At 40.0% G+C, this 15,876-nt stretch overlaps 1 protein-coding gene across 5 annotated transcripts; it reads left to right on the top strand.

The window, feature by feature from the left end:
- The first annotated feature begins 452 nt into the window (after window positions 1-452).
- On the top strand, window positions 453-15,536 carry UEVLD (UEV and lactate/malate dehyrogenase domains). Of its 5 annotated transcripts, XM_076344124.1 has the most exons (12): window positions 453-506; window positions 2,489-2,573; window positions 3,226-3,288; window positions 4,029-4,192; window positions 5,508-5,643; window positions 7,004-7,128; window positions 7,743-7,848; window positions 9,721-9,891; window positions 10,834-11,007; window positions 11,578-11,662; window positions 12,313-12,436; window positions 13,498-15,536. In XM_076344124.1, the coding sequence occupies exons 1-12, from the start codon at window positions 465-467 to the stop codon at window positions 13,660-13,662; spliced, it is 1,440 nt and encodes a 479-aa protein (XP_076200239.1). In that variant the 5' UTR covers window positions 453-464; the 3' UTR covers window positions 13,663-15,536. The 5 variants fall into 5 exon arrangements, 4 of the variants coding, with proteins under 4 accessions (XP_076200239.1, XP_076200240.1, XP_076200241.1 ...); XM_076344125.1 differs by lacking the exon at window positions 3,226-3,288; XM_076344126.1 differs by lacking the exon at window positions 10,834-11,007.
- The last annotated feature ends 340 nt before the right edge of the window (window positions 15,537-15,876 follow it).

The following is a 15,876-nucleotide window of genomic DNA, read 5'->3' as shown; positions in this document are numbered from 1 at the left end:
CAGGAGCAACGCGTGGGGAACCTGCAAGACCTCTGTTCTCTGGCTACGAGTGCCATGTGTGGCATACCCTTGCCTCTCCTCTTGAAGAACGCATCTAAGTGGACTCCCCGACAGCTGTGAGGTGTTTTTCCCACAGCTTTCAGCCTTTTTTAGAGGCTGCAGCCTGGCTGGCAGGTTGGTGTATACCACGATGGGTGGAAATGGCGCCCAGCCGAGAGCTCTTTGCATTCACCTGTCGCACTAACGTACTGAAGCGTTTATTTGACCTCCCGCTCGCAGATCCATTAGAAGGAAAATTAAAAAAGGACTTTTTTTTTTTTTTTCCTCCACTGCTCCCCTGGAGAATGCCGGGGACGGGCGGTAACGCCGAGACACTCGCCCTGAGGCAGGGCAGCACCCGAGGAAGAGCGCCGGCGCCCCGCGCAAGGGCTGTCGGGAGGCGGCCCCGCCCCGCCGCCGCCGCCATGGAGTTCTCGGAGGGGGCGCTGAGGAAGCTGCTGGGCAAGGTGCGTGCGCCCGGGTGGGGAGGGGGCGCGCGGGCCCCGCTGGCCCTTGAACGGCCGCAGCGGCGCGGCGGGCGGGGGAGTCTGAGGCGCTGGCGGGGCGGCGGCGGAGGAGGAGGGTTTGCGGAAAGTGCCGGCTTGTTAGGCGGGGTGGAGGGACGGGGCGGCTCAGCTGGAGCAGGAGAGGACGGAGCGTGCGGTTGCGGCCGTGCAGCGTGAGAGAGATGCAGTGCTTGGCGGCCCCCGTCGGCAGGAGTTCCCGCCGGTCGAAAAATGAGGTGCTGGGAGGGGAAGGGCAGAGCTGAGGGGGTTGTGCAGTTCAGCCACCCTCCCGTTCCCTGCAGGCAGCGCCGTGCCGTCTCTAACGTCGTGATCGTCGCTTGTAAAAGACTTCTGTCCCGTTCGGGGTGCAGGATTTATATTGCCTCGCTGCAGCTGAGTTTAAAGTTGCGGCACGCGTAATTTTATTCCTGTGGTTCAGGACACAGTAACACGTGCGATGTGCTGCATGCAATTGAAACCTTACTCTGCGTGAAGAGTTGCTAATTTCCGTGGGGATTTTTTGTGACAATCCCTGCGTTAGTATCTCCACGCTTTAGAAACACTGATTTATTTTTATAGCATCCCTCTGAGGTAAAGACGTTTCAATTTCCATTTGAGAAACTGAGGTATGCGTATTTAAATTTTGAGCATGTCACATAATTTTAGGTGCAAATGAGAAAGGTCTGTATCTGACTCACTTCATAAATCTTTTGATCTTTAGAAAATAACGAAATATTTAATAGGAATGCCTTGTTTTGCATCACGAATAAGAAGGGGGTCAGCTGGGGAAGGACAGCTTTGATTTCACAACCAGATGTATCAATGCTTCTGAAAATGTGTTAAATTTAAAAGTTGTGTAGACATTCCTAATTTGAGCATTTTTTTTTTTTTTTTTTACTGCTTGACTTTGCAGTATCCTGTGAGATTGAATGTGGAGAAGCTGACTAAAAGGTGTTACTTTTCAGCAGCTTTGTGTTTTCTTGTGCGAAGTGGAAAATAGTCGTACCATCCACATAGCTGTAGTATTGCTGCTGTTTCTGGTGGGTGCCTTACTCAAGAGATTGTAGATTTTAGCTACTACTTTGTGACAAGTATTCCAGCGCAGTGAGCAGCTCTTTAAGCCATTGTGTTTGCTTTGGCGAGGGTTCCAGGACAACTCCAGACTTCCTAAAATGAGAAGCAGATGCTCTAATCTAGGAACTGGAAAATATTCTTCATAACTTTAAGATGTGGGAGGATGTAAATCTCTTGGAAGTTCAGGTATCGAACTGGCTGGGAACAGTCTAAATGAAGTAGCAGTGTTTCATGCTTGCTGATAATTACTTTCAGATCACATTTCAAGCATCAGTACTTCTGTTAATCTGTGGGCAGGTTTTCTGCAGGCAGGAAAGAGGGATGCATTATTTTGTTTGAATTTGCTCAGCTCTCAAGGACAGCTTAAACATGGAAAAAAATTCCCAAAGGCTAATTACTTACATGTTTAATATGTTTGTGGAAATTGACATCTTCTGAAACTTCTAAAATGTGTGCAGGTGGATCTGAGATTTTAGTAGTAACTGTGTCAGTAATAAGACGACTTCTTTTTACTAAGAGGTTTATATTTTTATAGTGTCTTTAACTATTCTGTGCAGAGGAGACTAAATTCTATTAAGCCTCTGCTCACACAGCTGTAAAGGGGAAGGAATAGTATATAAGGAGTGATGTTCAGAATTTGAGTTCTAATGTAGCAACAGCAGACCTGCGATATGTTTAAAGCTTTTTTTTGTATCAAATTTTTTTATAATGTATTTCACACCAAAACTATTTGTAATACTACAAGTAATTATTACCTTCCACTTCTTGTGTTTCTACTTTCTCTTCGTTCCTTTTCCCTATCTCTGTTAATGAAAGAAGCCTTTGAAATGAAACATTTTTTTCCGATTTTTTTTCTCCCCCCTTCCCAGTATAAGTTCAGAGACCTGACCATAGAAGAACTAAAGAATGTTAACAAGACCTACCCAAGCTTCACGTTCTCCATGAACACATACAGTAAGAAGTGATACAGTTACTTTGAACTAATTGTGATTCTTACTTGCCATAGATTCAGACTATGTATGATAGAATCTAAATAGTGTGAATATCTTTCCGTTGTGTTGCTGTCTTTATTTTGACTTGCAGTAAAATTTCACATGCCATGTGACTATTTTTGAAAGCTCTTCCAAGACTGCATACGTATAAAAACCTAAGCGACTCATTCACTAAATTTCGTTTTAACTTGTCAGTAATTATGGAAGATTGATGTTCTTTTAAATTCTTTATTTGTAGTAGCATTTTTCCCATATCCCGTGACTGTATTGAAAGTATTTTGATGTCTTTAGCTTATCAAGTGTAACTTCCAGAATCCCTCAGCCTGACTGAAAGTTCCTAAAACATCAGAATTACCCAGGACAAGAGATTTTCAGACTAATGATGTGCTTAGTTGTGCCAATGCAATTTTCATTAAGATTCCATTAAGGAATTATCTCAAAGGGGGAGGGGGGACCTTAGTAACGTTTTAGCCTTGGCTCTTTCAGGAGCAGTGTATTTGATTTCTAAAGAAAAATTAGCATTGTATATTGGTAGTTGTGGATGGGATTTCCATGCCGTATTCGACAGGATTTATTATTATTATTATTTTTTAAAATCACATTTTTAATCTCAGCCTTCAAGGATGGATCCCAGAAGGATCTCCTGAATTTTAGTGGTACTGTTCCAGTGAAATATGGTAAGATAAGTCAAATATAATTTCCTTACCAGTTATGAATCTAATTGTAAAATGTGTTGGGTACTGCCTCTTAACAATATACTGTGCAGCTTCTTTAAAGGTGTCTCTAAAGGATTTTGCATGAATTGGCAGAAGCCACTTCTACTGCCTAAACAGGTGCCTTCATGCACTCACAGATGCTGAAATAAGGTGGTATTAGATAAGTCAATTAACTATTTAAAAAATCATGTAGTTTGAGACTGTGTAGGTAAACTCTTTGGTTCTAATGGGGGTTGCATGAACTCTACAAGCCCTACGCTTGTATAGGCAGTGTCCAAAAATAACTAGTAGGTAATTTTTTGTTTTTAACTTAAAGCCTTTGAAGTCTGAGGTAAAGCTCTTAATAGATGCCTCTGCATCAGTTGTTGAGTCCTAAAATAAGTACGAAATGGGTAGCTGTAAGAGATTTCTTTGCCTGGAAAAGGGAACACACTGGCTGATAGAATACTCTGGGAAACAAAACAACAACAAAGCTTTATATTAAGAAAGACATAATCAGTAGCACTTCAAGTTGACCCAGACAAGTCTGCTTTTATTAACTAGCCTAAGTAACATAAATACTTTCCAGTGTGAATCTAGAAAGTGATCTGTCAGGCTTTTTTTCTTTGTTATTATGAAGTGTGAATCACATGCACACACGACTGGTTTTTAGTGCCTCTTCTCAATGCAGAAGTTAGCAATGGCTTTTTTGTGTTGAACAGGTAATTCCTATAACATACCTATTCATCTGTGGATTCTGGATTCTCATCCCTTTGCTCCCCCCATTTGCTTCTTGAAGCCGACTGTGAACATGGGCATTTCGGTGGGAAAGCATGTTGATGCTCATGGCAGGATTTATTTGCCCTACCTGCAAAACTGGAGCCATGTAAGAGGGGGAATGGTTGACGGGAGGAAAATACATGGGAATAAAGCATGGTATCATATGGAGATCAGTGGAGAGGAGTGGGTAGGGTTCAGGGCTTTTTGTTTTCTGCATTTTTTGTTAATCTTAAATATGTAATGGTTATGCAAAAGGAGAATGTTATGTCTCTTGAAATTACAGCTTTCAGACTGTCTGAAGCGATTGTAAAGGAAGTTATAAGTGATTGTAAGGAAAATTATTTTAAGCTGATGTCGTGGTTTAACCTCAGTCGGCAACTAAGCACCACGCAGCTGCTCCCTCACTCCCCCACCCCCCACCCCAGTGGGATGGGGGAGAGAATTGGAAGAGCACAAGTGAGAAAAACTCGTGGGTTGAGATAAAAACAGTTTAATAATTGAAATAAAATGATGATGATAATATAATAATAATAATAATAATACACAAAGCAAGTGATGCACAGTACAATTGCTCACCACCTGCTGACCGATGCCCAGCCAGTCCCCGAGCAGCGGCCCCCCCGGCCAGCTTTCCCCAGTTTATGTACTGAGCATGACGTCACATGGTATGGAATGTCCCTTTGGCCAGTTTGGCTGTGCCCCCTCCCAGCTTCTTGTGCACCTCCAGCCTTCTCGGTCAGTAGAGCATGGGAAGCTGAAAAGTCCTTGGCTAGTGTAAGCACTACCTAGCAACAACTAAAACATCAGTGTGTTATCAACTTTGTTCTCATCCTAAATCCGAAACACAGCACTGTACCAGCTTCTAGGAAGGAAATTAACTCTATCCCTGCCGAAACCAGGACAGCTGAAAAAAAAAGGGACTGACTTTGTTATAAAGTAGTATAAGCCTCATGTGGACCCTTTGATACTTTTTCCTTTGTTGCTGTGAATAATGAATAATAATACTAGACCAACTGAGTATCCCTCAATAAAGTTCAGTGGAAGTTCCTACCTTTTGGATATGTCTCTTTCAGCAGAACTCTGAAACATTAGCATAGAGATTCAAAAGCCGATGCTGTTGCTAAATGATTTTATGCACTGTATTAAATAACTTACTTAAATATGACTGACAGGCCAGTAAAAATGATTTAATGAATGCTAGTTTTCTGAAATGGATGGGATATATTTTTCAATATTGATGTAGAAATTCCCAGGCTTTTCTTTACTTTAAGTGTTTATGTAAGTGTTAAGGGTATAAATATTTATAATTTGATTAAATTTTGTATAGCTATGGTTCTTTATGAAATACTGCGGTTTATAGCTGATACCACTATATGAAATAGCTAGTCTACTGTTTTGTCTTCTGTATTGCTATATTTCAGCCTAAATCAACTGTCATTGGATTAATCAAGGAAATGATTGCAAAATTTGAGGAAGAGCTCCCTTTGTATTCACTGTCATCTTCTGATGCAGCCAGGCGATCAGAACTTCTCTCCTACATTGCAAAGATTACTGAAGGTGTGGATGTTTTCATATATTTGTTTGTAATGTTCCTATACAATATCTGTTTTATTTATTGTTATTACTTGATATCACAAAGATGCCTACACAATTTTAATAACTGAATTTTTGGTGTTTGCATGTCCGCAGTGTTTGGTATTTTCTCTGTACAATCAAAAGCGCCTCTTTTTGAACCGAGAGCTCATATTCTCTTTATTTGAATAAGCAGCTCATTTTGCATGTTTGCATTTAAGCCTACTGAAAAATGCTGTAGAGTTGGTACTACTCACTTGTTGGAAATTACTGCAGCAAAACTCTGTGTGAGATCTTGTGGAAAGGAAACGTGATTTTATTATGAACAAGTCGATTTTACCCAGTCACAGTCATTTGTTCTCTCAGATCTCATTCACTCACACTCTCACATCCACAGTCGCAAGCCCTGAGACCCATCTGACCACAATCACTGGTGTGCAACACTGAGGACACGGAGTGCTGGCTGTTGAGCCCGTATCATGTCTCTTGGGTTCTTCTTGTTCAGTGGTGACAAGCTGATTCTGGACTTGTCTTTTACACCTTTCGGGAGTGGATGCTATTTGGCATTTTTGCCTCATTACTTTATCTCACCCATTGTAAATCTTGGGCAAAATTCCTGAATTTCACAGTTCTCATGTTTTCCTTATCTGGGTATTTTATTGCTCCAATCCTGTTGTTCTTCATCCTGACACATTTTCTCCAGGTCAGTCTTTTCTTCCTTCTTTTAGTGAAATCACAGATGATGATCTGTGGCAACTAGTGCAAACCTTTCCCTTTAACCCTTTTCTGCTGTTTCTTCTGGTAATTGTGTACACATACATGCTTGTGAGCACATGTGTGTGTGCGCGCAATACACATTTCTAGTCAATCAATCTTAATGTTTCTGTTACAAATCTCTCTGCATTATGCTCAGAATGAGAATCGTTGTGATACCAGTAGCATTCACTAATCAACCTCAGATTGTTGTATTTTAATCAAATTCCATTTTGCATGTCTTTTTAAAATATGAAATATTTTACAAATTTTATGACCATGGTATATATTCACACCTGTAACAGTAGCAAAGGGAGCATTGTTTGTATGGTCTTAGTGTCTGGCTTCTTGATATTGTTATGCTTGCATTTTCTACTTAGTGGAAAAACGTTCCTATCCAGAGAGGAATATTCATGTTTTACACTATGCAACTTGGGATGAATTTTCTGTGGTCAGGCTTGACTGCTATTTTGAAGAAGTTTACTTAATTTGGTTTCACTCTGGCACAACCGTGATCCTTTACGAAGCAGCAATACTTGTATTGATACAGTGTGGACCAGCACTGAAGTTTGTGGTTTTCTTTTAATTGTAGGAGAGACTGACATGAAATCACAGAGTAAAATTGGTGGAGGCAAAAATGAAGGATGTTTTAACAAAATTACTGTTGTGGGAGCTGGAGATCTTGGCATTGCATGTGTGCTAGCAGTTGCGGCAAAGGTACATAATTATTATAAAGAGCAACAGATCTGATTAATAGAGAGGCTTCCAACCTAGTTCTTGGTGTCTGACACATAGAAGTAACTCAGCAGTTTTTAATAGCCATGTCACTGCTTACGTCATTTGTCTCTTCATTTAACTTATAGACACACAGAAGTGTTAGTTTCTGCCTTGTTTTCTCAGTCAGCTTTTTAAATACAGAGGTTGTATATCGAATTCACTTATTTTGAAAATCCTTAGTTAAAGGATTCTTGCCTGAGCGGTGGCTTCTTACAATTGGGATCTCCTAGTCCCCTGGAAAAGGATAGTCTGTAGATGGTCTGTACTTCATTATGGTTATATGCTCACAGACAACAGTAGCATCAATATTTAAAATTTCCCAGAGATGATTTTGTGAGTTTTTTATTTGTTTGTTTCATAATGAGTCATTTCCAATTAAACTCACTAAACTAAATTCTTTTTCTTGCGATTTGACAGTAATTTTGGTCAGTAATTTTGTTTCGTTTATACACAGTACAACAAACACTGGAGAATACTGTTTTTTATTCCTCACCCCCACAAGAACAAGTTTTGGTTTGTTTTATTGTTGATCTGCATTATTTTTATTCATACAGGGTGCTGCAGACAAGGTAGTTCTTCTGGATCTTTCTGAAGGTGCAGCAAAAGGAGGGACCATGGACTTGGAGATCTTTGCTCTGCCAAATGTGGAGATCAGCAAAGGTACTAGATGTTGTTGCTGGAATGGGAGCGAGTACTGTACTGTGTGTGCTTGTGCTCGTTTTAATGAGAGCAGGACACTTGGGGAGATACAGAGGCTCTGGCATATAGGCCATGTTTCTAAAAAGATGTTATCTTTTCATAGTTTCTTGCTTTTCTTCTTTTCAGGGCAAAATTGGAAAGGGAAGGTTCAGCAAAGCTTGCATCGCTTTTATTTCAGGCTTTTTTCATTCTGTTTACAGAGGTAGAGGTATGTGAGTTTGTACTTTCAGGGTAAGAGGCTAATGCTGAAATTGGACTCGCGCAGAAATAGAGAGAAGCCAAGCTAGTACTTCAGTGTCTTAGGTGGAGAGAGGGAAGGAAGGGGGAAAAAAATACGTGTATGTTAGGGAATTGGATATAGCTGTGAGAGCAGTCTTAGGCTGATAAATAAAGGTAAGTTTCAAAGTACTGCTTTCCTAGATTGATGTTCATTAAACATGCACATGGCCAATAGTTAGTTCTTAATCATTATCACTGCATATTCAAACAATTGGTTCTTCACAATCTTGTCCTCAATTAGCTGTGAGTGTACAATTCAACAGAGTTGATGCCATGTCTCCATAGTTAGTGGTGATGGCTCCAGTCTGTGATGGTCTTAATCACAGAGGTCGAGGTGATGTGGCTCGAAAGCTCTTCCACAGGGGAAGCTGGAACTGAATTGAGCAACTTTCTCATTCTGCCTTGCTTGTCTGTGGTGCTTTTATATTCCTTGCACCCTCTGCAAGATGAAATGGGGGGCTTTCTTGTGCTTCTGATGTAATTTAACTTATTTTGGGGACAGGGACTTGTTCTGGTTCCACCTGCTTATTCTGCACCTGACATTGCCTGCTCTACATCTTTTGATCTTATCTTGCAGGTTTTACTGCTAGCACATTTTTTTCCTGAACTCTGGTTGTGCAACTGTACCACAAATCTCTGTGCCTTTGTGGTTACCTATTACATATTTATATTTAGCTGTGGTACAAAAAGCTTGTGTGTTGTTGCTGGCTATGTTATTAGTAGTGTTACAATATTACAAAATGCTTATACACTCTCACCTGTTATTTTAGTATGCTTATATCTAGGTTTGGGACAAGCTGGTATTAATTAGATCCTCCTTAGTATGCTTCCAGTTTGTTGGTGCACTAGGCCTCTGCTTTGGCTCCAGCTGGTTCCAGAAGTGGTGTGACAGTCAAGTTACCTGGTTTCTGTGTCCAAGCTGATCACCTGTATGGTACGCAGATATTCAGAGTTACCCGCTCAAGGCAGCTTTGACTTATGAATTTCTGCAGCAAATATAGTTGTGTTTTTTCTTGGGCTAGTAAATACATGTCTTTTACTTGAGTTAATAAATAGACTTTTGGAACACTTTTTATGGTTGTCTACATGTCCTTGATTGAGCTATAAGATCAAAAATTATAGAAGCCTCAGATAAAGGAGTAAAAGTCTTCCCCCTTCTTTAAAAATCAGAATAAAAATGAAGGAGCCTTTTCACGGATGTTTTTTTTTTTATTTTATTTTCCTCTCTTGCCAAGAAAACTTGGAAGAGCTTATCTGTCAACCCCATCTAGATATTTTCTGGTCTCTGCTCTGTAACCTTGGACAAATTGTAGTCTGCCTTCTGTGTTTGCTGACTATGAAATGGGAAAAGTAGTTCTGTGGGAGAGCTGTGTTTTACAGGTGCTGTGGAAGTGCCCCAAATTCCACACTGGGGGATATGGGGGGAGACAGGAGGGGAAGAATCCCCAACTAAGCTGGATGCTGCAGTTCAGCCTTTAGAACGGCTCTTTGTTTGCATCCAAAACTTGATAGAATGACATAAATTTTAAAAACATATTTTCTTTATATTTTCAGATTTTTCTGCTTCAGCTGATTCGAAAGTTGTGGTGCTTACAGTTAATTCTCTGGGTAATGCTCAGACTTATCTTGATGTCATACAAAGCAATGTGGATTTGTTCAGAGGAATTATCCCAGCAATATCACACTACAGTCAGAACACTGTTCTCCTTGTTGCTTCTCATCCAGGTGTGTTGGTACTTCACCTAATGCTCCGTCCCTCAGCTGGCTTTCTCTCTGGCCTGTTTTAAAAATATGTTACTGCTGAATACACTGACTTAGTCAAAAATTTTTGCTACTCTGAAAGATGTTTTCCTTTTCAGCTTTGAGCAGGACACTGTCTTTAAGGGTTTTTTCTTTACTGTTACCAAGATAAAAGAAAATAGTATACTTTGTTTTGTATAAAAGGTATGTATTTCTGTATGTTTCTGTACGTAGTTTCCACCTGACTGTATCTACAAGATTAGCATCCATTGGCTGTTGTCTTGTCAGTTGTGAGTTTTATGTACATTTTTCTCCTGTGCAGTAAGGATAGATGCATGTGTTATGTGCCATATGATCAGACTCACAGACTAATGTACATAATGTAGTGTTGATAGTAAATATTGCAGCTATGTTTTGGTGGAAAGTTTAAATCTGTTGGGTCAATGATACTGTGAAGGAAGACAAAGCAAAAACACTACTTAAAAGGGAAAGAAGTACGTGTGAGCCTCTGTCCTGTAAACGCACTGAAGACAGCCCTTTTCTATTTCTCAAGTGCTTCTTACCCTTCCTATTATTTAGAGCTGTGGAGATGGAGAACAGAGTGCTTGCCAAATGAAAAGAAATTAAACACTGGCTGAACTAAATTTAGAAGCATGTGAGATTTTTGGTAGAGGGAAGCATGGTAACTCATTCTGAAGTTTCACTTGACTTCTCTTAAAACTTTACTTGGGCTGTGAATTTTCTTCGCCTCCTAAAACACTTGGTGTTTTAGGTTGAAATAAACTACTGATATGTTCTTACATGCTTATACCTTCTCTCAAGTAAACAGCTTGGTCCTGAGTTTTTCATAATTGTGATTCGTAGTTTGCACTTATGTTGAATTTTGAGTGGTCCTTCATTGTCAACATATTTTTCTTTCATATATAGTTGAAGTAATGACATATGTGTCATGGAAGCTGAGTGCGTTTCCCAAAAGCAGAGTTATTGGAGTAGGTGCCAACTTAGATACAGAGAGATTTCAGTATATACTGACAAACATTTTGAAAGCACAGGTGCTGGCAAAAGATGCTTGGATTATTGGTGAACAAGGGGAAGACAAAGGTAAAATGATACTTTATTATGGCTATGAGTATATAATGTCCTGGCAGTGCTTAAGTAGTTGAGTAATGAAAGACTAACTGAGAAAAGTAATGAAGGTAGTCATAAGCAGGGTGGTAGATTTTCATAATAATGGTTCTAAATAATACAATTTTGGTGTGTGCCTGAGACTGTAGACCTGGATGGCAGCAAAAGTATTTGACATTTCTCACAGTAAAAAAAAAAAATGTAGAAAATACAACCTCAAATGCTTTTTATTTGGTATAACAATATAGGTTAGAGGTACAGAAAGAGGAAGGAAATGTGGTATAATATATGGTAGGTTACTGCTAATGTAAGAATTATTACATGTACTTCATTTTTAAGCAAGTGTCTCTGGCCAGGTGCTACTATAGAGTTTATTTTAGCAGTCCAGGGAACCTTAGAAGGTCATCAACTACATTTGGGTTGTTGTGGGGAAAGGAAGGTTTAGAAAGCTTGAATTTCTTTTTTTTCTTCTCCCCCCCACCTTATCTGGTACCTATTTTAGTCACTGTTTAGATGTGCATTTAAATGTTGGTTGTTTCTATTTAGTACCATCATGGACCAGTTGTAATTTAGTTGCAAATCAAACGGAAGCAATGGCTGCTCATAATTCAAGGGAAGAGGTGGCTAACAGGTAACGCCATTATAATCTTTTTTTTTTTTCCCCTTCATGTTTAAGCACTTGATGTTTGCAGAGTTTTTTCCTTCAGCTCTTTATGAAGAGGAGGAAGTTTGCTCTAAAATGTTCACACATTGAGTTTATAGGAAATTGTAGGTCTTAGGGTCATTCACTTTCATATATGTGTATGTGCCCACTGTTTTTCTGAAGTTTTCAGTAATGTTGTGCCTGTGATGATCTAAGGACAAGACAAGCTTTGTAGAATTTACACTAGAATATTACAGCTGCCAGTTCAATTTTGTTTGAAAAAAAAAAAGTAGACAAGCCTTTTGGCACACTTTTCTCAGAGCTTGTGTGGAAGCAGTTTACTTCAAAGCAAAGTACGCTTTTGGATCAATTTACCTGATTTAATTAGCCACATATCAGTCACACCTCTTGACAGAAGAGAGAATTGTAACTAGTGTGGGTAAAATATACATAAAGAAATTCTTTAAAGCAATTCTTAATTCCCTTCTGTTGTTTTCCAAAACAGAGAATCATGTTTTTATAGTACACTTTACCTGACATGGTACATTTAATCTGTCTTTTGGGTTTTACATATAAACCAAAATAGGAATAATGAAAACCTAAACATCATGTTTTTCTCCTTTTCCTGATTTATATAGAGCTATGGAAGTTCTAAAAGGAAAAGGTCAGAGATCTTGGTCTGTTGGGCTCTCAGTTGCTGATTTGACTGACAGTATACTGAAAGATAAAAGAAAGGTTCATTCTGTATCCACTCTGGCAAAGGTAAATGTGTTATTAGTATCTTTTGGTTGGCACTGTAATTATATTATTTTACTGGATATGACCATTAAGTTTAGCAGCACAGACATCTCACTTAAAGTAACTGTTCTGAAGTAGCACTACTTCCATTACTTTCTTCCAACAACAGCTTTCAATTCTAGTCCGAAAATGAGCAAAAATCAATTGTTGTGTTAATCTGAAACCAATGTTAAAAGTGGATTATTATCCCAAAAATACAACAGTCCAGAGGGAAAATACATTCAGGGTTGCTGACCAGCTCCCCGTGAATAGCTGGATTTGGCAAATGAAGAGAAATGTGTGTGTCGCAGTTTCCAAGTGCTCAGAATTGAACATAGATTTTTCCAGGGGCCAAAAGAGTTCAGTATCTTTTATGAAAGTATAAAATGCATTTTCTGCCAGTATTTTACTTGACCAGCTTTGAAACAGCTGCTGTTTTACTCCTTGATAACTTTACATTGAGGAGACGATTATGAAGCTATATTTAACTTAAAATTGTAGACTGAACCATGTTTCAAGTTTATCCTAGGAGGATATAAACAAAATCTACAATGTAAACTTGAATTATAGGGATATAAGTTTAATAAAGTCTCTTACAGAATGAATATGGGATCAATACTTAAAAATATTCCCTGGATAGCTCTCTGGCTGCATTTTTAAATTTCTTTTGTTCAGTCCTAAAAGAACTAATGATACTGTACTATCAAGTGTACAGTATTGTACAGCTTGTTCTACCTAAGAAACTGGTTAAATGGTGTTTTGTAGTATGAGCTTTGCCTGCATTGTGGAGGTCTGATATATCTATATTGGGAAATTCCTCCAAGTGTGGCATGGTTCAAGATTTTTTTATCCGTACAGTAATATTTTAGTTTCTGTATAGTAACCCATCGCACGGGATCTGAAATAACTGGAACTTGACCTATACAGAACATGTCATATGATGGAATATCCTTGCTTAATTAAAATAATCAAGTTTCAATAATCCATGCTTCAAACGGAGCAGGAATAAGTAACTGTGTGACAGTTGTCTTCGTGTGTTGTTTCAGGGATGTTGCAATATAAACAGCGAAGTATTCATAAGTCTACCGTGTATTCTTGGAACCAACGGAGTGATTGAAATGGTCAAACTAGAAGAAGATCCACTAGTGCAAGAGAAACTGCAAAGCACTGCAGGATCAATTCATGACCTTCAGCAGCAACTGAAACTGTAAGCAAGCACAAGGGAAGCCACCGTGTCTGCTCACAAAAGTCAGAGATTTGCTAGGCAGAAAGGGTTGCTTGGTATATACGGATTTCTATATAAAACAAGAAGTTTTTTTACTTTTAATTACTTTCAGTTTTGGTTTAAATTATTTAATACTGCACTACACAGTAATTTCTTATTTGAAAAGTGCACTTTTGGTAGCCAAAATGAGAAGGGTAATGTGCAAGAATGTTTTACCTAAGTTCAGGTGACTTTTGCCTGTGGTTTTTTGTTGCTAATTATAGCCTGATTCTTGGGTTATTCTTAGCTCTTTGCACCTCATTAGGACACGGTCTAGGAGAGCAACTTACCCAGCTCTGTGGAAACTCCAGTGCGTAGAGCTCCAGGTTTTTAAGTGCTGCATCAGGGGTTTGTCTAGAATGTGGTCACACTCCAGCTCTTCAGGGCACTGGGGGATGCGGTTCGATAGCTCCATCTTCCATGCCTATCACAGATGCTCTTATGTCAGTGGGCTCCTGCTTACTACTAAGGGGGGGAAAAAAGCTAAAAGCATGATGTTAGCAGGATCCTTCAAACCTGAAGTATTGGATATGAATTTCTGTCGAATGTTTACTGATGTCTGAGACTTTCTGGTCATGACTTGTTTGCTCTTATTTTGTAAGGACATTCAGAGCGCTAAAGCATCTGCAGTCCTCGGTACATACATGCAACACTCCTACCCTGTGCAGCACTGGAACAGGTGCTCTTCCTGAAAGGGCAGAGCAGGGGGTGGGCTTCAAATAAAGAATAAAACCTGATAGTTAAGTAATGCAGAAGTATCTGCGAGTTCAGGCCTTGATCCAAAGCCAGCTGATGTCAGTAAGCTTTACATCAGCCTGAGGAGAATACAGCTACTTGAGAAGGCAACAGAACCTGTAACCCTCCTCGGGGGAGGCCAGGGATGTGGTGAAAAAGCAGATGTGGATTTTTAGATAAAAATCAAAAAGCAGGTGTTTTTAAAGTAAAGGTTTTTGGGGTGTTCTAAACTCCTGATTTACTGCACTGGTAAAATACTATGTTCCTCCCGATTATACCTCAGCATCACCATGCAGGCAGAGGAGATGTGGGCTCCACTTCTGCTGCGTGCAGCATAAGAATGTCATTCCACGTTTACGTTTTGAGGTGTGACTGGTTAAATATTGATGAAGCTTTCTAAGCAAAAGTAGGGTATGCATCACAGCAAAAGATCTATCCCTTTGTGCCTTCCAGTTATATCTCACAAAGAGCCAGACTTCCACGGAATTCTGAGTTTATATTGATGTCAGAATTAAGATAGAAAGAAAAAAAACCCTTGAGTAATTCGGGTTGGGTTTTTTTTTTTTTCATGGAATACTCAAATTTCCTCCTTTGTGGTCGTCAGTGCCAGGACAAAATTAGTGATGGCTGCAGGTGACTGACTATGCAGCTATATTAAAAAAAAGCACCCAACACGATGGCTGGATGTCGGGGTTTTTTTTTTTTTTCTCTTACTTTGGAAAAAAACAGCATAAAATTACGGGTTTACGTTGTTCTTCAAAGTGTTGCGTTTAATCTATTGAGCATTTATTCTCATGTGAGTAGTCTGGGTGTTTTGTTTATTTAGGGGTTTTTTATTAATAGTTTTAATCATAAAAGCTGCAAACTCTTCCAGGGATGTCTTTTAGATTGATGCTTATGTTGTAAAATAACTAATCTTGGCTATTTAGAAGAAATGTCATTCTCACGTTTGTGTCGTATTCCTTGAGAAATAACCGAAGGTCGGCAGCTTGATCAGTGCGGCGGGAAATGGCACTTTACATCCTCACGGAAAATTAACTCCCCAAAATACTTGTTAACAATAAACTGCACTACAAAGACTTTTTAGACATTTTGTGAAGTATTTTCAATACACAAAGTACTGCTAGAGCGAGGCGTCTCTGAGGGATGTCTACAGGCAGGGTGGGAGGCGGCTGCCAGCCGGTGCCGGTGGAGCTCCCGGCGGGGAGCCCTGCCCGCGGCGCCCAGCACCTCCGGCAGCGGGCGCTGGGCTCTGCCGAACGGCAGAGGCTGAGCCTGGCGGGGGCGCGGCTGCCCGGTCTCCTGGCGCAAGCTGTGCTCCGCTCCCCGCACACGACGCGGCCCCGGCCCTCGCCCTCCCGCCCTCTCGCGGAAGTGTCGTCGCGGCCGGGCGGAAGCGGGTGTCGCTGCCGGAAGCGGGCGCGCG

The sequence above is a fragment of the Aptenodytes patagonicus genome, chromosome 7, assembly GCF_965638725.1.
Source record: "Aptenodytes patagonicus chromosome 7, bAptPat1.pri.cur, whole genome shotgun sequence".
Lineage (NCBI taxonomy): Eukaryota > Metazoa > Chordata > Aves > Sphenisciformes > Spheniscidae > Aptenodytes > Aptenodytes patagonicus.
This window is presented reverse-complemented; position numbering and strand designations above follow the sequence as displayed.